The following is a 22,073-nucleotide window of genomic DNA, read 5'->3' as shown; positions in this document are numbered from 1 at the left end:
TTGGTTTTAGGATTCATCTGACAGGCTTGTTTGGCGTGTGAGTGGGTGTGTGTGGATAAAGAAATATTACAACCTTCCATCCTTCTGGGTGGCACTTATTTTTACCCTCCTGTTAAATTGGAAGCCTGTCAGCTAGTCAGCAGGCGCTCTGGCTTTGCTCACAAGGTGAATAACATTTCTTCTAGAGGGAGATGTGGACCTCTCCCTCTGTTTTGCAGACGAGGAAGATGAGCTCAGAGAGGTTAAGTAACTTGTCCGAGGTCACAGAGCAAGTAAACGGCCAGCGGGAATGAGAACTTGGAAAGAGCCAATGCTCTTCTCCTTCTGCCCTGCTGCCTTTGAGGTAGGAAATACATTGCGAAAGCAATGCCTGCATTCATTCAGTCAAATTGGTTGAGCACCTACTATGTGCCACATTATGTTCTAGGAGCTGAGGATACAACAGTGGGTGAGACATTGCTGGAACGGAGTTTCAGGAATCCTCTGGGTTGCTCTATCTTTGGGGCTCACAAAACGTTCAACACAGTAATGTGATCACATTTGTAAGTGTGCTGTCGTCATTTGCTCACACATTTGTGTGTCTTCCTTATGAGCATGCGAGCTCTTTGGGAGCTGGGGCTGACGTATTCATCATTATAACCTTAGTATCGAGCTTCACACGGGTACTACCTGTGTGATACTGACACTCGAGTGAAGAAATAAATGTGTGGTCTATACCAGCCAGTGAAATCTCTATTAACAGTATCCGATAGCTGGAATTCATAGTTTACAGTATACTTTCTCACATGCTGTTTTATCTTTGCAGCCCCTTTGAGTTAAATATTATTCATCCAATGAGGACACTGAAGCTCAGAGAGATGCATTGGTACCTCAGCACAGCACAATAGGTATGTTACAAAACTGGACTTGAACTCAGCACTACCAGTGTTGTGTGGGCTCTTCCTATGTCGGGTACTTTCAAAGCACATCACAGCAACCCCACAGGTTGGGGTCAGGGCAGGGGAGATTCATGCCCCTGGGCAGATGCCCCAGGTTGTGTAGCTGTCCTTAGGCATTTCCCGGGGTGGCGACTCTGCTGTGCGTACAAAGCTCTGGGCTCCCTGCGCAGACCTCCTAGGGAGCCAGGGGTCCTCCAATCTGGGTCCCTAGAGCCACTCTGGACCTTAAAATAAACAAGCTGAGTTCTGGGCAGCAGGCTGGTTGGGGACCTTTGTGAATAAGGGGTACGTCTGTGGGGCAGGTGAGCTCCCTGGAAATAAACTTGCCTCTTGAATGTAACCTGTGCAGAGGTTTGAAAGAAAGGCTGAGCAAGAGGACCTCTCTGCACATTCATGCTTTGATCGGACGCAGCCCCAGGAATGTACCACGATAGCCGCCGCTTTGAAGCCGAGTCTCTTTAAGAGACTTTCTGTTAGCTTTCCATACATCAATTACACTGACTTCCTGAGAGGGTCTCTTAAACTACTTTACAGCCCACTCCCCTCCCACCTCAGTTTGTTCAGGCTTAGTTTCGAGTCATTTATTACTCTCCTGTAACAGGTGTGGCGCCACTTCCTTGCCAACCAGCCTTGGGACTGGGCAGAGGTTGTGGCTGCATTTTATCTCCTCTTCCACTTAAGAAGGTAAACCTGACCTTTTTCACTTCTCCCACCCAGCTTTAACCCATTCTACGTCCTCCAGCTCTGCCTTCCAGCCCTGCTACCGAGGAAACTGGTCTTAGGGCTTTTGACACGTGAAAGGTCTGGGCTGTTCATGGGCCAGCTGGTGAGAGAAACCAAAGTAGCATTAGGATATTAACTGCTGTTGTACGTTCTTACACATGGACACACCTTCAAGTTTACGTGCACACACACACACACACACACACACACACACACCCCCTGACCAACCTGTCTGGCACACAGTCCTACCTCGACACTTGTCCACTGGATTGGGAGCCAAGGGGTCCCCAAAGTAGCCCACTTTGCACTGGTCACAGTGAACCCCGGCTGTGTTGTGGATGCACTTGAGACATCTGCCCGTCAGGTGGTCACAGTTCCCAGGGGCTCTGGGGTCCACATTGTTGTTGCACTGACAGGGCTGACAAGGCCTCACTGGGCCCCACTCCCCAAAGGGGTCCCCAAAGTAGCCATCGGCACAGAGCTCGCAGCGGGCACCTGGAGGAACAAATGAACGAGCCCTGTGGTCACCTATGGGCAACAAGCCCAGACCGCCTAGAAGTGGCCGCCTAGAAGGGTTTCCCACCAGGACCCCAGAACAATAGCCTCAGGAGCAGGCACCCAGGGCAAGGGGGTGGGTGGCTTTTGTCCCCACGGGGTCACAGCAGCACCATGCGGAGGCTTCCTGCCGCTCAATGAGATGGTTGGGAAAAAGTCAGCCTTGGCAAATGCCCAAGGCTGCTGCTGAAAAATGAACCTTCTTTCAGACTGACGAGCAGAGACGTGGGACGTGTAAAAAGTCACTAAGGTTTCCTTCTTTACCTTGGTTCATTTTTAAAACCTGCGTTAAACCATGTATTTTGTCCGAACACTTCATCTCCTAATCCCAAGCCTCCTAAAACAGCTTCAGATGTTTCCTCCCCGTGCTCTCCGCCCTTCCTCGATCCACTTCACCCCTCGGGCACCAGAATAGCCTTAGCTTTAGAATGAGCCCACTTAGATTAACCCCCAAGTACTTATAACTCCCTGGAAAATTCCCTGGAACAGAAGCTAGGTACTCAGATTCAGGGCATGAGGACAGGGTGACTGACGCAGGCGCTGGCCTCACCAGTGATCCCGAGGGGGCAGTTATTGCACACCACGTCCTCTGTCTCGGGCATCACAGAGCAGCTGAACCCATTGCGACAGGGGCATTGCTTGCAGCTGCGGGGGTCGCGCGGATCATTGTAGAAACCAATGGGGCAGTCGGCACACTCGATGTCAGGGTTTTCATCCCCTGAGTAACAGTCTCCTGGGAGGCAGAGGAAGAATGGAGGGAGGGACAGAGAAATGAGCAGAGTAAAACTCTCCACTTCCTATAAACTGGATGACGTGTGGGGGTCAGAGCTTGGGAACCCAGAGCCTTCCTTTCTGAAGCTTTCTTCAAAGTGTGTGAGCACTGGCATTCACCTTTGCCCTCGTACCGACTCTAAACATGGCCACGAACGTGACGCGCACCCTCACTCTCCCATGCTAAGTAGACATACACTTCCTTTACTACCCATAGCTTAACACTGGGTCCCCTGCCCCCACGGCCTGACACCATTTGTCAGCACATTCATCCAGGCCCTGACACTGCCTTTGATCTCCCATATAATTCTTGCAACTGGACACCAGCCTCCCCACCCAGCACTGAACCATGACAGCCATTTCCTGTAACCCAGCACCTTTCCCACAACCTTGCGGCATCTCCATCATGAAAAGGCTTGAGTGTAATGTAGCACCGTGCCCGTCTTCCCCGACTCCAGCCCTCTTTGCCTTAATCCTTTCCCATCTCTGAAATGAGCGCAGGCACAGTCTTTCTTCTACAGCTCTGTCTCTTCCACGGGAGACCCCCGTCACCTGGCTGCACCCCCAGCCACCTGGTCCAGGTGTCATGTCACTTACCCGTATCTGGATCGCAGGTGCTTCCCCCTTGGCAGTTACATGGAACACAGGTGCCAAAAGGCCCCAGTCGGGCTGAATCTCTTTTGTAGCCAGAAGCACAATCCTGGCAGAACTGCCCCTTGTACCCAGCAGGACACACACATTGTTCGACCCAGGGCGCTGGGGCTCCAGAGATGGGGCGGGCTGAAATCAGGGTCACGTTGTCAAGGTACCCAGTGCCTGCAATAGAGGGAACAGGTTCGAAGGAGCAAGGGGCGAGGTCGAAAGGTCTAAATCAGGCCTCTCTTTGGATTTTATTTTTCTTAACTATCAAAGACAGGTGGTGTTCCCTCACAAAGCCATGCGTAGAGGTACAGGCGTCCATTGTGACGGAATGCACAGGCTTTGATGTCACCAAAATCAGTTTAAATTCTGGCTCCATCCTCACTACCTGTGTGAATTGCGCAAGTCACATAACCTCTGCACAGTGGTGTTTCCTCAACGGCAGAAGAGCAGTAACACTGGGGTCTACCTCCCAGGCTGGTTGTGAACATTAAATGACACAATGCCTACGTTATAATGTGCCTGTCACAAAGTAAAGATTCCGCAAGTTGTGAGGAAACACCTTTTCTACTTCCCCCTTGATTCACTGCATTGGTGACATGGAAACGGTGCGTGCCGGCCATGCTTTCTTTTTATATGGCTGCAAAAAGCTGAACGAATTCTCATTTAAACCATTTCACACGGGATTAGGAGGACCCAGCCTGTGAAGTTCAACAAAAGGAGTCAACAGAATACAGGCTAAGATCCAAACATGGTAGCATGGAGCATAATCCCCAAGGAATAAAGAAGGAATAAAGGAATAAAGAGGGCTGTGTCGGCAACCCCATTTTCCAGCTAAGGGAAAGTGCCCACTGGTTGCAGATAGGTTATCTTTTTCAAATAATCAGCTTTTATCTAAATCCGGAGAGTATTTTAGCAAGGTAGCATCATTCATTCCTCATGGGTGCTGACCTCTTTGTAGAGAAACATTCCTTTTTAATAACTTCTTCTAGAATGTAAAAGTTTAGACCCGATCAGAGACTCTACATCCAAGTCATCAGTAGTTTATCTACTTGTTGGGATAGCTGCACCTTAGAAAGCTGCAGCAAATTGAACCAAAACCTGAGAAGAGAGAAATTCATTTCTCCTGGTCACTTACTGTATTCTCCATAGGTAGCGCGGATCCGCAGAGCTGTCAGGTTCCTCAGTAACCTTCGGTACTCAAAGTAACTCAACTGGGGGCTCCAATGACTGCTTGGATGTTCATTTAATCTGCATGATTATAAAGCAAACGCTGAAAAATGAGCTCTTTGAAAATCTTACCATTTGTGTACCTCGATACCGATCATGCCCCTTTGCAGTCCTGCTCAGAGGGGAATGAAGGACCAGCAGCCATGAATGTGGAGCTTTCTCACTCCCGGGGGAGCACAAGCCCCGCAGGACATCCCAGTGTGGGAGCCCGAGCTCCAGGGGTTGTGGCATCCAGCGCTGCTCCAAGTCCTCGGAGACCACTTTCTATTCTTGGTCATGCAAAACCTAATATTAGAAACCTCTCTGAGTTCAGGAAGCTCTCGTCCTCCAGAGTCACCATTCATTTGTGGTTTTGCTGTTTACATGATTTGTTCTCTGAGCCCATTTCACTTACCCTTTTCAAAAGTCAGTTTCCACCTTCTACATTGTTCACGTCTAATCTGCCTTCATTTGGTATCACTGTACCTCACTGCGTTCCGCCACCAGCCCCTGCACTATTGTTTTGTATGTGGTTTTGTTTTTTTCCTGGAATACCTCTTCCAGGAACAGCCCTAACCCTTTTGTTTCATTCACTGATTCATTAAATAACAGTGTACCGTGTATTTGGTTTGGGCCAGAAGCTGTATTAGGATGAAAGATACAAAGACAACTTAGGTGAAGCAACCAGCGTCCGTGGAGGGGAGTCGGTAAACAAATAAAGATGATACAACTCAGTGAGTTGTGGTACGTATGCACAGGGTGCCGCCATAGGAGCTCACAAGGTGACTGTAATTCCACCTGGGACTCTGAGAAAGCTACCACAAAGAAAGAACCCATAAGCTGAATCTCAAAGAGTAAGTGCGCCAAGCTGAGAAAGTGGAAACAGGTATTGCAGGTGTGTGTATCACCGGGATAAGTTGTACTGGGTTATTCAAGTACACACGGTATATGTGCTGTGGGCCTTCTGAGTCTACTCCCCTGACCTCCCCTGGGTGATCCTCCAACAAGCCTCCCCTGGGTGAGCCTCCAACAAGCCTCCCCTGGGTGAGCCTCCAACAAGCCTCGCTTGAAGCACGGTGAATGTGTTCTGATGGTCCAGTTAAGGTCCCTACCCAAACTATCCTCCACACGGCATGTGCCCTTTTCCCCCCGCCTCCATGCCCGATCATGCTGCTTCTCCACCTCCAATTTCTCAATAGCTTTCCGTCATCTCGCAGCATGGACAAGATCTCAGCATCTTGATATGACATACAAGGCCCACCGTGGCGGCCCCTTTCCAGGCTTTTTAACCTAATCTGTCCGTCTCCCCTATACGTGCCGTGTAGTAGCCTACATATCGCTTGCCAGTTCCCCCTGCATTACGCCTTTCCACATCCCCACATATATTTCCATGTACAGATTGTCCTGATTTTGTCCCTAGGAAAGCCCGGTGCTTCTTTCTGTTCTCAGCCCGCAAGCTGCCTCCTCTCTGAGGCTTTCCCTGAGCTCTCCAGGCAGAAGTTGGCACTCTTTCCTCTCCTCCCAAGTCTCCACGAACATACACACCACCAAAGCAGTTATGGTACTGTGTTAGGTTTGCTTTTTGACATGTTATAGATTCTACTAGACCAAGAGCTCTTGGAGGACAAAGACCGTGTTTTCTTCATCTTGATCTCCAAGCTGCTCATTAGGACTGAGCACTTAGAAGGCACAGCCCCTGTCCCAGACCTCCCTGCACCCACTATTCAAAACTCCCTTTCGACAGAAAAAGGTGCAACCTCCTTAGACACACACGGGGCCGTCCACGACCTCCCCCCACCTCTGTCTCTGACCTCACTTCTTGCTGTATTCCTCTTCCCCACTCCATGCTTCTCTCATGCTCAACTACCAGGAAACGTCCTCCATCACAGAACTTCCTCAAGCAGGATATTTCCTCCGCCTTGTTAACCTTTCCCCCTTTTCTTTCTTCAGAGAGCTGCTTCTCTTCACTCATCACCTCTTCTTGGCAAGTTTTCCACGATCACACCAACGTGGGTGAGTGGTGCCTACGTGTGTTCCAAATACCAGTGTCCACCTAGTCTCTCTCGTCCCTTATAAGCTACATGGTCCTCGTCTCTTATTTTTCTCTCCTGCTAGCCTGTCCGGGGCTTGAGGGCAGGAATCATGCCCTGTCCAGTACATAACACCATGACTGTTCCGTAAAAGGTGCTCAGAACAGCACGTAGACATCATAAATGACGGTTGGATGAGTGAACAAGGGAACCAGACTTCAAGTACAGTATAGTCTCTCTTTTTACCTGAATGTGTAAGTCTTGGTGAGCCCACAAGGCAGTGTCTTGCCAAGTGGGATCAAGGGAGCTGTGATCCGTAGACCAGCACCTTCCAGGATCACGTCGTGGGTAGATGGGTGTCTGCCTCCCCTGTCCACACGGTACTCAAAAGATAGGCTTTGCCCATAGCTCACCTGTTGATTCCCAAGAAATTTGGCTGTGAAATAAAATTTGAAAAGATGAAGAGCCATTGTGAAACTGGAAAAGCAAACAAATGAGCGAGTTTGCACTGATGCTGGCGATTTCTGTCCAGGAGTCCTGGATTGCCCACCCCCTGCTGCCCCAAAGCCCTGTTCTCGAAGAGCCAGTTGGTGGCACTGGATATGACCATAATGCTATTGGCTACAAAGGACAGTTAGTTACTGAAATGTTAAAAGGGGCTTGTTATGAGACAACTCCATCTATTAGAGGATTCATAGTATGGCTCTATGACAGACCAATATATAAAGATCCCAGGCGTATCAGCAATAGTGCCATTTGTTACAGAAAGCTTTAGAGCTTACAGGAGGATTTCAACAAGCATCATCACATTTGATGGCAATGATCTTGGAGGTAGGTGTTGTTATTCCCATTGCACAGCTCAGAGAACTGAAGTTTGGAAAGGTTAAGAGGGCATCTCACCCAGGAATCCCATGTCAGCTAAGGACATGAAGTAGGATTAGAATTCTAGCCAGAGCTTCCCATCCAGGTTTTCTATATCACTCACTAACGCATATTTTTAAAAATTTACCAGTGGTTAAAGCTTTGAGAAATGCCTCGGTTTTGCTTTTTCATCTTCTTAATAGACCCACAGATTTAACCACCGTTCCTTCTATCTTGTCTTGGTGGAAATTTAGAAACTCCCCATTGGATTAAAGTAGGAACCTCACCCCAGGTCTGACCACCTGGACACCCAATTCTGCTCCATTGGGCCACAACTTTGTCAAATGGGGCTGACGCCCCAACTGTCCTCTGGAGACCCTGCTGCCATGAACACTAAGTGATACAGTTTCCGTATTCGCAAAGTCCATTTTTCTATCCTGACGTCCTGGTCTCATAAGTTAGCGTCTCTAGGACGAATACCACACATACGTACCAGGGGCTACAAAATAGACAGGGTCTGATTGTCGTGCTGAGCTAAACACATCCCGATGGCGCTGTGACCAATGGAGCTTTGCAGGAGACCCATTTCTTTGGACAGCCTTCCAGCCATCAACATCTGGAACACAAATGAAACCACTCTGCATTCAGATAAACCATCTACTGAGATAAACAAGGCAAGACTTGCTTGCCAAAAAAATCCTAGCAGTGAAGAGCAAGTAGGGTTTTCTTCCTATTTCCACACTCATGTACGGTCCTCCGAATTCCACACACACCTCTCTCTGTTTGGTTCTCAACTCTACCCGCGCCCACACCACAGCTATTTTGACTCTTGTCAAGAGTCGTTTGGATTTTTTATTTTATTTATATAAACAGGGTCTGGCCGTAGTGAGATAAGAGGGTCCAGCATGTTTAAAGAGAAACTCAGAGTTGAAATCATCTCAGTCTCCCATACTTTTGTGGTGCTTTGTAGCTTGGTTAACTCATTTCACAGAAATTCATTCATTTAATGTACGTGAGAACAGTATTATTAGTGAATGTGAGTTCCAGGAAAACTCTCATAAACTCCTCACCCGCGATTCTATGTGGTTTTGAAACAGCTGAGTATGGGAAATGCAGGGAGAGGAAAGCCTGGTCTCTTTTTAGTTATCCTTTTAAATTATTCATACACTGGGATGAGTGAGACGTTCAGCTACACTTTTTTCAAGACACTGGGTCTGCCTTATTGTCCTGTCAAAACAACGTACATTAAAAGCTAGCCGAGAATTGCTAAAGGTGCCTTGCGGATCCCATCCCATACATGCTGAGGGCGTTATCTGTAAGCAGAGCCCTATACAATGTCAACAACAAAATTCTAGAAAACAGAACACTTTACCTTGATGGAAGTCAGAGGCGATTTTATGGACACTGTATTCCCCCGAGCTCTGGCAGCTGGCTGAATGCCCGTAGCAAAAACACTGGGTACAGCCCTCAGGGTTTCCCCCATCCAGGTGGTAGTAACCTGCTCGACACCTGCAGTGGCATTTCAGAAGTCGGGACAATATTATAGGTTATTTCTTATTCCATATGGAGAATATGATCACTGATCTCCTGTCTCCCACCTGGACCTGTTCATTCCCGGAGTTTACTAAGTTGCACGTACACCCTCGTCCCAGACCACCTGGGGGACAATCACAGCCCCTCTGCCCAGTGAGCGAGCAAAGGGAACGTGGGCTTCCTTTCCCTCTGGTAGAGCAGAATCACGTTTGAACCTTGGTAAGGGATTGAGTGGAGGTCACCTGGCTAAGACAGGGCGGGGTGGGGCAGGGATATGCAGAACTAGCCCTGTCCTGAGCAAGTGCTCCGTGGGGGCTAACGGGTGGCAGGTGGGGGCCAGGAAAGGAAACAAATGCTCCAGCCTAGCACTCAGCTGTAATGACCCCTCCCCAGACCACTCGTTGCTGCCCGCCATCCCTGCCCCTTGTACCTGGGCTCCGGCCCCAGGGGCAGGGCCAGGTGAGGACATGACAAAGGATGGCTAGAGGCTCTCTACAAAAGCAGAGTGTAGGCTGTCGTTCCACCTCTTCTCCCATCTCCTGCCCACCAGTGGCTTCTCTGCGGACCACAGCTGCCAGACAAGTCCCAGATGTTGGGATCCCAGAGAAGAGGGCAGGGGAAGCTGGGGACCACTCGCTTTTTCTCTGTTCAAGTTAACTACGTTCTTCTACATGAAATAATGACAGTTTCAAGTATCATTTATTTAGCACTTATGATAGGCCAGGCACCTATATGTACTCTCTCATTTAATCCTCACTACCACCCTATGAGATAGGAATTGTTACTTCCAATTTTCTTAGATGAAGAGGCCAAGCCCAGAGAGGTGAAGCAACTTGTTCGAGGTCATTCAGTTGGCAAGTGGCTGAGGCAAGATTCAAACTAGGGTATATCTGCATCTAAATCATGTAATCTAACCCACTGGCCCATGTATCAGGAGTATGTGCAAAATCACACAAAACCAATCAGCTGTTATGCTTCAGCGAACAGCTGGACATAAATAAGCATGGTCTTTATTTTGTACAGGACAAGGGTTGAAAAAAGTCATTACGGTTTCGATGGAGGAAACCTATAGATTAAAAGAGATTAAAAAAACAAAGAAGGAAGGAGGCAAGAAAGGAATGAAGGGAGGGAGGGAGGAAAGAAGGGAGGAGGGCCCCCCCCCCAAAGGGAGGAGAGAGCCTGACCTAGGAAAGGAGGGCAGGGCACAGGAAGGGAAGAAAGTAAAGGGAATCAGGCAAAACTATAAGAATAGCGCCCAGGGATGCACGTGCATAACACACCAGGAAGAAAAGTCAGGAAGCGATTACCACAGAAGTTAGAAGAGTGGTCGCTTCTAGGAAGGAGGGAGGAGCTTGGTGTTGGGATAGCACCTTTTGTAGCAAAGGTCTTCATTTCATATAATCGGTGGTGCTGACATTTGTTTTATGTGGCTTTCTATGTCTACTTATGTTTTGAAATTGAAAATGTTTTCAAACAGTGACTCCTTTTTTAACCCTTCAGCTATGTTTCCCCACCCCCACCTCAGCAGCAAAGAACCCCCTGAAAGCGGGAGCTCAGAATGTGTGCGGATCGTCCTGTGCCCAGGTGGAAGCGATTGGCAGGGTGCCCAAGAACTGCTTTCTGACTTGCAAGGAAATGAAGAAGCTTTTACCTTTGGGGCCAAGCTCACAGCTCTGTGCTCTCAACCATCTCAGGGGAGGGCAGAGTTTTAAGTCTGAGCAGTTTGTACTTAAGGAATGTCCTGCAGCCACAGCTGAGGGTGGATCTCTCCTCACGGGGCCACCTGCCCCAACATGGCACGGAGCCCACAGAGCTCTTACACTTTCCCCTGTGCGTGTGTGTGCAAGCAATCACCGTGCCATCCCTGGGCGGTTCCTTTTCTGCACGTGACGGTTAAATGTGGCCATACGCTGTGAGGCTCCCTCTTACTAGAATTTTCCCAACATGTTCAATTAGGTCAGGCCTTTCCTGCGAGCAAGCTGAGTCATGTGACCTCATTATAGCACACCACTTTGTATGGCAGCACCTGGGAAGGGACTCCCTGGGGCCCTGTGCCTTTACCGTAGTACTAGAAACAGAGAAATGGCCACAGCAAAAGCACAGAATCCAGTGAGATTTGGGGGCTCAGCTGTATTTTGTTCCCAAGCCTAGTTTTTGAGGACAGCGGGCAGGAAGGAGGTCATCAACATTTGGTAAGTGTCCCTTTTCTGTAATTGCCCTCAGAGAATGGCTTCTCACGCTAGTTGCCAAGAGGCTCTCCCTGCTATATCTGGAGGGCCGCAGTTCACACAGACCTATCACAGCGCTCTCCAGTGACAGCTGGCTTGCAGACACAGCGGCCCGTGTCACAGGGCCCCGAGATGCCAGCTGGATCACAGTCACACTTGGAGTCTCTGGGAAAGAAGAAAAAGAAAATTAGGGATGTGTTTCCACACGGTTCGCAACCATACACAGAAAGATCAAGTGCTCAGAAGCGAATGTCACCGACTTGAGCAAATCTTTCATTTTCAATGAGACCTCCCTTAGCTCTCCTTACCCCCACGCTAACCTCTCTCAGACCCTGTAAGGACTCATTTGTCTATGGTAGTGCTACTCCAAGTGTGATCTGTGGGCGGCAGCCAGTCCAAGAACTGTTTGCTATCTACCCCGAAAGAGAGGAGGGGTTTTGTGCCAAAATGTAAACCCCATTCATCACGGAACTGTTTAGTTTGGTTGACTGGTTCAGTTGACTTTTTTTTTCTTTTTTTTAAACCATTTTTCTCTCTCTGTTGTTTAATTCAATGATGTTTGCTTTCATCATGATTGATTCCATCTACTTGCAATTTTAGTTCATTTAGTTCTTTCTTTTGGTAACACTTTTATTGAGATATAATTCACCTGCTATGTAATTCGCCCATTTAAAGTGTGCAATGCAATGGTTTTTCGTAGATTCTGAGTTGAACAACCATCACCACAATTCTAGAACGTTTTCATCACTCCATAAAAGAAACGCTGAGCCCTTTAGCAATCACCCCTCCATTTCCTACCCTGAGCTCTAGGCTACCACTAAGCTACTTCTTGTCTCTATAGATTTGCTTATTCTGTACAATTCCTTATAAATGGAATCATATGGTATGTGGCCTTTTGTGTTTGGCTTTTTTCACTTAGTATGTTTTCAAGGCTCCTCCATGTTATGCCATGTGTCACTACTTCCTTCTTTTTCATGGCAAATAAAATCCCATCATACGGACATACTACCTTTTCTTTACTCGTTCATTAGCTGATGGACACTTGGGTTGTTTCCACTTTGTAGCTGTTATGAACCATGTGGCTATGAACATTTGTGTACAAGTTTCTGTGGTAGACATATGTTTTCATATCTCTTAAGTATATACTTAAGACTGGAATTGCTGATTCCAAAAAAACATTTGGCTGATGTTTTTTGTTTTTGTGGCGTTTTTTTTGACAAGGTTTTCTAAATGAAATCTTTCATTATTTAATTTTGAAAATTAAAAAAATTTGTCTCTGTCTCTCTCTGTCGCTCTCTCTTTCTCTCTCTCTCCTCTCTGTGTCTCTCTCTCTCGAGAAAGAGAGAGAGGGGGGAGAGAGAGAGAGGAGAGAGTGGAGAGAGAGGAGATCTTTCAGGACCTGCTGGCATGGATAAGTTTGGATCTCATTCTGAGTGGAAAGGGGAGCTAACAGAGGGCTGCAAGCAGAGAAGTGATATGATCTACTTCATGTTTTAAAGGGATTACAAAAGGGAGACTGGGCCCAGGGAAGCGTCTCTAAACATAGTCCAAAAGAGAGCAGAAGGCTGGAAGAGAACAATCTATGGAAGGGCCCTGAAGATAAGAGATTTGGGACATTGACAACTAGAAGAGTACAAGCATGGCTGGAAGGCCGTTCTCATACGCGCAGGGGCTGGAAAAGTGGGCAATGGGGACAGGACTCTGCAGGTAGCCTTCTCGCTAATGGCTCCACTGCCATTAGATGCCAGCTCTGCATGTCTGTAGGTTGGTTATGTGATTTATAAGGCATGCTCCCCCTTCTTCCGGAAAAGAGGGATAGAGGATGCTTCAAACAAATGGGGATGAAAATTCTGCAGAAAAGTTCTCCTCCAAAGTCATTTGGATTGAAACGAGTCCCAGGTTAAAATCTGAAGATCTTTTACCTCCATCCTAGTTCATCTAAAGGGGGGCAATTGTCAGGGTGAAGAATGTGGGTTCCAGAGCCAAAACGATGGGCCTGAATATTAGGTCCACCCTCACCAGTAACATTGGGCAACTTACGTAACCTCTCAGGGGCTACGTTTCTTATCTTTAACATAAGTATAATTCGAATCCCAGCCTCTTAGGGTTATTGTGAGGGTTAAATGAGATAACCCCCAAGAAATTCTCATAGAAGTGTTTGGCACATAGTAGGTCCTCGGGAAATGTCAGTGGTCACTAATGTTCGTGTGATTGCCATTATTCACGGCAGAGGCAGCAGTGGTGGGTGTAGGTGCTTACAGGAGCCTTTGGTCTTGGGTGCACCCGGCATCCGTGAGTGTGTGGAAGCCTGGCAGACATCGGTCACACCTGTCTCCTGTCACACCTGGCTTACAGCTGCACCGTCCAGAGCTGTCACATCGAGCGCTAAGAGAACCTATGATCGACAAGGTGGGGCAAGGAAAGAAGAAGAGGAAATATATCATTTATATGGTGTTGGGAAGCAATCGTCACCCTATGGGAGCGCAATAAATTTTAAATAATCACTGCCCCCTGCTACTTCCAGCAATTCTCTCCCGTCGTCTGAGTATGCATCTGCCCACTACGGACAGTTCTGACAGCCAAGGATGTCTTCTTCAGGGAAAGAAATGGAAATGACTCCTGAAAGCCTTGTCCTTTATATTTCTGCCTCATTTCAACACGAAGGAGGGTGGAAGCTACTGCTTTGTAAGAGAAGCTTGTGAAATCCTTGAGGTCTCAAGTGGAAGGAAAATCTGTGAATGAGCATTGTCGTCCTCCTTGAAGAGTGGGCATGAGAAAATGAGCAGCAGACCCCTTATTACTGGCCATCTTTTAAGGGTCAGTGTCTGAATGGTGTGAATTTTTAAGAGTACAAAAGGTCTCTTAACCCAAAATATCTCCATCAACCTGGAGGAGTAGAAATTCTCATCCTTGGAGCCTCACCCTCATGAAGAAGGAGGCACCTGTATATCTCACCTGGTCTAGAGCACTAGAGACCTTGTCCTGGGATTAATTTACAGACGTGCTCTTCCTTGTAAGTGAGTCTTCTCAGATTGAGTGTTGATGAAAGACAGAAGGTTCTCGGGATAACAAAAGGTGTCACTCTGGGATCCAGCCACTTCTCACCACCTCCCTGCTGTTACCCCAGTTCCAGCCTCCATCTTCTCTCACCTGAACCCCACCTTTCACCCTCCTCCCTGCCTCCATCCTTACTTCCCTTCACTCCATTCTCTATATAGAAGGCAGAGAGCTCTTTTTAAAATGGAATTCAGATCACATGATTCATCTGTTTAAGTCCTCTAGTGGTTCCCCACTCTAATGCAGAATAAAATGCGAACTATATCACGGCCCCCAAGACGCGATCTCTCTTACCTCATCTCCTAAGTCCAGCTCCATCTTCACTAAGTCCAGCTCCCCTGTCTAGTCCTAGAAGGTGCTAAACTGCTTCCCTCCTCAGGGCTTTTGCCCTTGCTGCTCCGTGAGCCTGGAACGCACTTGCACCAGGGCGTCCTTACTTGGCCCATCCTCAGGTCTTGATTAAGGATCACTTCTCTAGAGAAATAGTCTCTGACTCACACATCTAAAATATCCATCCCCCTCCCACTCTAGTCCTCAGCGCTGCTTTCTGATGATGACTTCCGCTCACGTTCCCTGCTGCGTCCCTAGACCCCAGACAGTGCATGCCACAAAGATGAGGCCCCCAAATCCACAGGATTAAAGCATGGTTGCCAAGAAAGAGGAGGCGGCCGTTGTGAAAGGACTTACATGGGAGCCAACAGGTGAGGTGGAAGCTGGCTAGAAGTATTCCTCACCTACTGTAAAATTTCCTGCAGCTGGCAAAATTAGAAAATAATCTGTATATCTGACCTAATTATGATAATTAGGCTATCCACGCTCTATACAGCCAACAGCACACTACACAGTTGCTTCTTTTTTTCTTTGAATTTGTTATCCTTCTGTGAACTTTTAATTCAAATCACTAATTCACTAGGAGAACTTTTAATTCAAATCAATAAAGGTATCGAGCCTGTGCCTATATAAAGGCTTCTCACATTCCACCTGTGGAATATGAAATGAATTAGTCACCTTCACGGTTAGACTCTATCAAATACTCAACTTTGGAAGGCTTGAGGGGATCTCAATGACAACAGTGTAAGCTACATTTTTTGAGCACCCATGACATGTTGGCACTTTCTATATGTTAGCTCCTGATATCTACTAGTAAATTCAAAGCTGACAGAAGGATTACAGATCCATTTGTGGATAATCGGGTACTACCAGGTCTGGAACCGTCAGACCTGCAGTTTAGGAAGACAACTTAGAGTAATCTGCAGGATGGCTTGGGGAGGGGAGGACCGCAGGAGCCTGTGGGAGGAACGGTCTTGTGACATGATTGCCTTGAGTAGAGGAGTCTGGGGCAGAAGAAGAAGAAGAGGGAAACATTGGGAGAGCCACCATGGACGTAGAATGAACAGACTTTGGTGACTCTTGGGAAATGGATGATACGTGCGGGGGTCACCTGGATGATACCAAGAGAACATGACAAAATGGAATGCAACGCTATTTACCAAAGAGAAGGGAAGGGAGAGCTGGATCTCAGCTTAAATCACGAGGAAATAATGAGCTTAGTTTTGGACATGGTGAACTTGAGTTTCTAGTTGCATATTAAGGTGGAAATATTCATCTCGAGCTCAAGGAAGAGGATAGAGATGAAGTTCTAGAAGCCATCGGCACTCAGAGGGATTAGGAAGCATGAGATTACTCTGGGAGCAGATAGAGAGAGGGGGAAAGTGCCTCGGACAGAAGTGGAACCTCGATTATTAAGGGAAAGTGTGACCAGAGTGGGAAGAAGTCTCAGGACAGCAGAAGCCAAGGGAGGAGGGTTAAAGAAGGAGGAGTGCAGGAGAGTGTTCTGGGTCTAAGGTGAGAAAGGATTTAACAAGATGAAAATGAAGAGAAGCCTCGGTTTGGCATTTAGACACCTCCACCCTCACTGCTCTATAGTCAGCAAACAGAGCTAAGAAGGAGACATTTTTTGAATTACGCTCTGATAAGTAACATTAAATAGAAGAAATCTCTCTTGAATACAATTTAGTTGTTTTTAACACAAATGTGTGTTGATCTGGGACTCAGAACCCCATTTGGTTATCAACACGCATTTGTGTTAAAAATAACTAAATTGTATTCAAGAGAGATTTCTTGAATTATGCTTTCTTAGGTCAAAAGCATCATTTCCACTATGCTTAGGTCAAAAGCATAATGGAAATTATGCTTTTGACCTAAGAAAAGTCTTTCTACAGTAATTTCTCAGAAATGAATTAGTCCTATGAGATGGAGAAGATTATACTTTGCTTTTCGGTTTGGACCACATAGCCCTAAATGGTACGCTACAAAACACCCTTCTGTGGGGTATTCATAGTTACCTCATGAAAATCGGCATCCTGTGTTCAAAAGAGTTTGGGAAATGGTACATACTAAATCTTTCAGAGATTTATAACATAATAGTACATTCAGTAGGCATGGAGCTTGTTTAATGTTTTAAAGCCAGTGGTTCTAAACATTATTTGACATTCTTATAGACAACACCTATTATTATCTTGAGGAACAGAGTGTTCCATAGGACATTATCTAGAGAATACAGCTTTAGAAGCCGGGGGTCACGCAAAGAGCCCAGTCTTTGAAGTCCAGCAGATTTCTCTTCAAATACCAGCTCTGACACTTAGCTGTGTGTTCTTGGCAAACGGCTTACTCATCATTTCTTTTAAGAGGGGCTAACTACCTAGACCTAGTAGAGCTGTTTTAAGACTTTGAGTTCAACTATGAAAAGTGACAAATTCAGTATCTCATGCCTAGTAGGTGCTCAAAAAATATAGTTTATATTGTTATCTCTAGGTCTCTTTCAAGTCTCGCAAAGTACACAGGCTTTTACTGTGAACATGACTACTTTATTTCATACTCCAAAACTTTCAAAATAATAGCACTGGGTTTTCAAAGTATCTCATTAATATAAAGACACTGGTCCTGAGTCCTACATCACGAGCTACTTGTAGGGGCTGTGAACAGTTGGGTTTCAAGAACAGATAAAGAACAGTTTCCTGTTTCCACTTCGTGTCCCAGTGAACACTTTTAGGGCGTATGTAGATAAATCGTATACGTGCATTTGCATATTCAGGAAGGTATTCTAAAATTATTAATATTTAAAATTTAAACCAGGAGAGTAATTTCCTTTTGAAAACCGTTTCAAAATATATATCCTTGCATTTTTAACATGACTATTATTAAATCATTATATTTAATAGTAATTCAATAATTACTATTGAAGACATTTTAAATAACTCAAATGTTATAGTCTGAGTAATCCACTGTCAGGGTCATAGATGTGTAAAAATATAATAATAAAATTAAGAGAACAAGTCCAATATCATTGATATCCATACAGATTTCAAGAATTTAGGTGTCATGGGAGGAACAAACGCATACGCACTTTGAATTTCAAAGTATCTGCCAAAGGGTATCAGGGCTTACACCTGTGGTTACAAGAGTTGAAGATAACTTTATTGCTGAGCTCACAAAGTCCTCATCTAAAAACAAGCCTAGTTGCTATATTTGTGAGACATTGATGTGAAATCCAAATCTGTGACCACTTTGGGGATTATTATTGCCGTTGGCTTCATTTACTAAACATGAATGATAGCATTTTTTCTAAGATGCATTCTTCTGCGCTGGACATTGAACATACAACAAATTTCCTTGTGAGGTTATCATCTGAAAGTGAAAAATATCGTCCCGTTGATTAGGAGACTGGGAAATCAGACAGGGAATTAAACTTGTGCCACGGGTTTAGTGATCTGTGTGGCAGACTTATCGTAGGAGGTGGCACATGGAGGGAAGAGGCTATGCCACCAAGATGCCACTCAGCCCGGGCAGCCAGGCTCTGAACTTCAGGTCCTTCAGCTCTGCAATGGTGGGTGGAGCGTGGTCATACTTACATAAAGAAGACAGTCTGTGAAAGTGTTCTGGAAAAGTATAAAGCATTACCCAGATCGTAGGAAATATTATCACAAAGGTTTTCCTGGGTATCTCATTATCTGCTGTTGGGGATAAGAAGACACCATTCTGACTTTTTTCCTCCTTACTCCTGGAAGGAGTAAGAGGGAATAGTTCCCGATCAGAACAGCTAAATTACAACGTTAGCTCTTGTATTCGCTTGCGGGGAGACTTCAGGCCATACATTAACTCTTCTAGTCTCAGTTTCCCCACAGTTAAAAAAATATTTGAAAAATTCACTGCCAATGCCAGGATGATAATAATAAATAAAATGTTATTAAATACTTTCAGACCAAATCTATGGCCTTTACAAGGCTTCTTTCTATGTCTGAATATAATTGTTTAGAAAGCCAGCGTTCCAGGGGATTGGGACCCTGACCTCTGTCCTAATAAGAAAAACAATGACATCAGTTCATTGAGTTGTCTACCATGTGTTACCAAACATCATTTTATCCTCACGTGATCACATGATGTAAATAGCATGAATATCCTTTTGCAGATGAGGACACTGGGGTGGCGAGTGGTTCAGGAACATGTCCAGAGTGACACAGCAGGAGTGGTAGCACCAAGATTTGAACCCGGCCGTCTGACTCCAAATCCCATCACATGATGATCCCCGATCAGCATACCTGGGGCTGGAACTCACCTAGCTCTACAACCTTCCACCGGTTTCTTTGCCTCCCTCTCTCAGCCTCCACTACTTCATTTGAAAAATGAAAATAATAGCACCCTCTTCATAACGCTATTTGTGAAGATGAAATGAAATGCGACATGAAAGCATCTAGAAAAGTCCCTGGCACAGAGTGAGCAAGTAAAGCATGGTAGCTGTCATACAAGATAGAAGTCATTGCTAGGCTCCGCCACTTCCTACCACCAGCTTGATGACACTGAGTCGGGGATAGTCGTTCCCCAAGGAAAAGAAAGAGCCAGACTCATCGTTGCTGGGTGGGCAAGGGACCACACTATGAAAAGAAGAGATGACTTGCTAAATCCTTCATTCCCATCTCTCTTCGCTAAGCTGCAGGCTGACCTTGTCTCCTCAGAGACTAATAACCTTGTCTTCAGGCCAGGCTTTCCAGCTGAGGCAATTACACTTCTAATTATATCCTCACTGATCACTTGGGTGATCAATGACTCACAGTGAAGCCGCGTAACCTCAGGGGAGGGGGCTCTTCAGAGAGGTTAAACGCCCACCAAAATGGAATAATTTTTCTCTTAGTTTTTCTTTATGAAGTTCTTCGATTCATACGGAGACTGGCTAAATCCAAAAGATTCTGGGTGCTGATTCTACGCCACCAGGCTGAGCAAATCTAACTCAAACCACATTATAACAGCAACTCTGGTGATTAGGGAAGTGATTGCTGGGATATGGGTCTGTATCACCACAGGGTCTCCCCAGTTTTCTCTAAGACTCCCCAACACACTCCACCAGCAACTCATGGCTGGACTAAAATCTGCCTGTCTTTAGATTCTTTCAGCTGCTGCTATGAATTGGCCCCATGGAGCTACATTGAGTCATGGCCAGGCACTAGGCTATACCCTTTAGGCAGGTTGATACTTATTTTATTATGCTATTAAACACTTTCTAGCAAAGACATGAAAGAGATACGGCCAAGATGCTAGACAAATAAGGTAGTATTAAAAAAACCCAAAAACTCAACATATTTAACAGAACTCCCTGTCTCTCCCTCTTTTTTTTTACTAACTTGTTTTTACTGTCCGCCCACGATGAATATAGCACAACGTGTGCCCCCAAATTACCTACAGTTCTGCGAATATAGAACTGGGCCATACGGTTAAAAAACAAACGAAAGAGCCCTTCTATGAACCAGCCACCATGTTAGGTGCTTCTATTTGTTAATTCTATTTTTTCTTGTTAACGACCTTACGAAAGACTCTGATCTGTCCATTTCTTTGCCTATGTCTTCTATTAGTACCACTTGATAGTGCTAGCACCTTCTCTAATCCCTTATTTTAGCACTTAGCACAGCACCAGAAACAGATCTCTCTAATTCCTTATTTTTTGAGAGGTTGTTCAAAGGGATGGTTGTGGATATAAGGACCTATCCTTAGAAGAGTGCAAGCTTCCTTTGTCCCTGGGTCAAAGATTGTCATCTTTCAGGAAAAGTAATCCTGTGCCTCTTGGTACCAGAATTCAAGCCATTGTGCCCTAAAGACCCCAGCTGGTTCCTACTACCTACACTTCAGAAAAACATGTTTCTTTTCAGGTTGAAATTGATCAAAAAGACCAGTGTCTGGTCGGTTCCCGATTGTTCTAGAAGTTGAACACTTCTCTCTTGGTCTGTTTGTTTCTTTCTCCCTCCCTTCCTCCTTCCCTCCTTCTATCCTTTTCCCTCTTTCTTTGCCCTTTTCCCCAACTACCTTTGGAGTTACAATTGCAGGGTAAGCAGCGGTCTCTTTCTCTGTGTCGGTAAAATCCTTCCTTGCACCTCTCACAGTGAATGCCATCAGTGTTGTCATTGCAGTTGAGGCAACGGAATCCATTTCCTGTCTGCCTGTGAAGTTCCTGATCAAAGATGCATCGTCGGGACTTCCCGTTGCAATCACAGACTGGGGAGGAAAAACAAGACATCGTTAGCAAAACATGCAGACACAATTCTCCCAGGTGTTCTATTATTATTCATATGAATTATGCATGGGTACTATATAAATCCCAACTATTTGATGGAGTAAAGTAGGTGAGCGACAGGGGCCGGGTGAGGGCTGTGACAGTTCTAGCTTCACCGAAAGGTAGCAGCGGTTATGCAGGGCTGGTAGGGTGTGGCCTGGGAGAGCATGAATTCCGGGTTACCTACTGTACAATTCCTCAAGAGAAACCAAAAATCTGTGTTTTTATGGGAAAATTCCTGAATTGAATATTTGCAACAAGTTCATTTTTAAAATCCCACGCAACCCCATAAAGTCGATGGCTGGAGAAGACGTCAGGACTGCCAGCATGTGCATGGTGGCACAGCTGCCCAACAGCTGATGGTGCCATCTGGACAAGACACACAGCATCTGCTCTTCCCCTGATGGTCCAGGCTGAGAGAGGACCTAATACGGCTCTCTGGACCGGTGTCTCCTCCCCCACTCACTGCCTTGCGTGTCCCTCCCAAAGCCAGGTATCAAAGAGAATCATGAAGAAGAACCTTTCCCGAGTATCTAAGAAAGTTTACCCTGCGGATATTCCAGAGACTCATGGAGTGACATTTCCACGTGGGACCTAAACAGCCGGAAATACTTAGCATAGTACCTGGCACACAGCAGATGCTTAAAAACTGTTTCGGTCACTGTTTAGAAGAGAAAGATGATAAGCTTTGAGGTTAAAAAAAAATGGATCAAATATCAGTTCTGCTATGTTCTCAGGCAAATCCCTGGAACTCTCTGAATCTTGACTCTTCTCTTATAAAGGTACATGGCTTTATCTGTCTTCCTGGATTGGTGAGAGGATCCCACTGAGAAAAGAATATCAAGTCCTTCACCTACACTCTTTTATCCCTCACTCACATAGACACGCATTGCCTCAGAAGTGAAAAATGCAGCTCTGAAAGGTTAAGTAA

The 22,073-nt window shown here is 46.0% G+C and overlaps 1 protein-coding gene across 1 annotated transcript in view; it reads right to left on the bottom strand.

Moving 5' to 3' along the window:
- The window catches only part of LAMC2 (laminin subunit gamma 2), a 52,706-nt gene that overhangs the window by 14,300 nt on the left and 16,333 nt on the right, over positions 1-22,073 (bottom strand). The window contains exons 2-11 of the mRNA XM_033091943.1: positions 20,896-21,084; positions 13,747-13,882; positions 11,554-11,652; positions 9,099-9,235; positions 8,220-8,342; positions 7,112-7,301; positions 4,765-4,877; positions 3,585-3,803; positions 2,767-2,949; positions 1,911-2,156 (exon numbers count right to left, since the gene is read on the bottom strand). Of these exons, the coding sequence (XP_032947834.1) occupies positions 1,911-2,156; positions 2,767-2,949; positions 3,585-3,803; positions 4,765-4,877; positions 7,112-7,301; positions 8,220-8,342; positions 9,099-9,235; positions 11,554-11,652; positions 13,747-13,882; positions 20,896-21,084 (1,635 nt within the window). The remainder of the gene's footprint in view (positions 1-1,910; positions 2,157-2,766; positions 2,950-3,584; positions 3,804-4,764; positions 4,878-7,111; positions 7,302-8,219; positions 8,343-9,098; positions 9,236-11,553; positions 11,653-13,746; positions 13,883-20,895; positions 21,085-22,073) is intronic.

The sequence above is a fragment of the Rhinolophus ferrumequinum genome, chromosome 22 (genome assembly GCF_004115265.2).
Source record: "Rhinolophus ferrumequinum isolate MPI-CBG mRhiFer1 chromosome 22, mRhiFer1_v1.p, whole genome shotgun sequence".
In the NCBI taxonomy this organism is placed as follows: Eukaryota; Metazoa; Chordata; class Mammalia; order Chiroptera; family Rhinolophidae; genus Rhinolophus; species Rhinolophus ferrumequinum.
The sequence above is the reverse complement of the archived record's forward strand: the minus strand, read 5'-3'. Positions and strand labels throughout refer to the sequence as shown.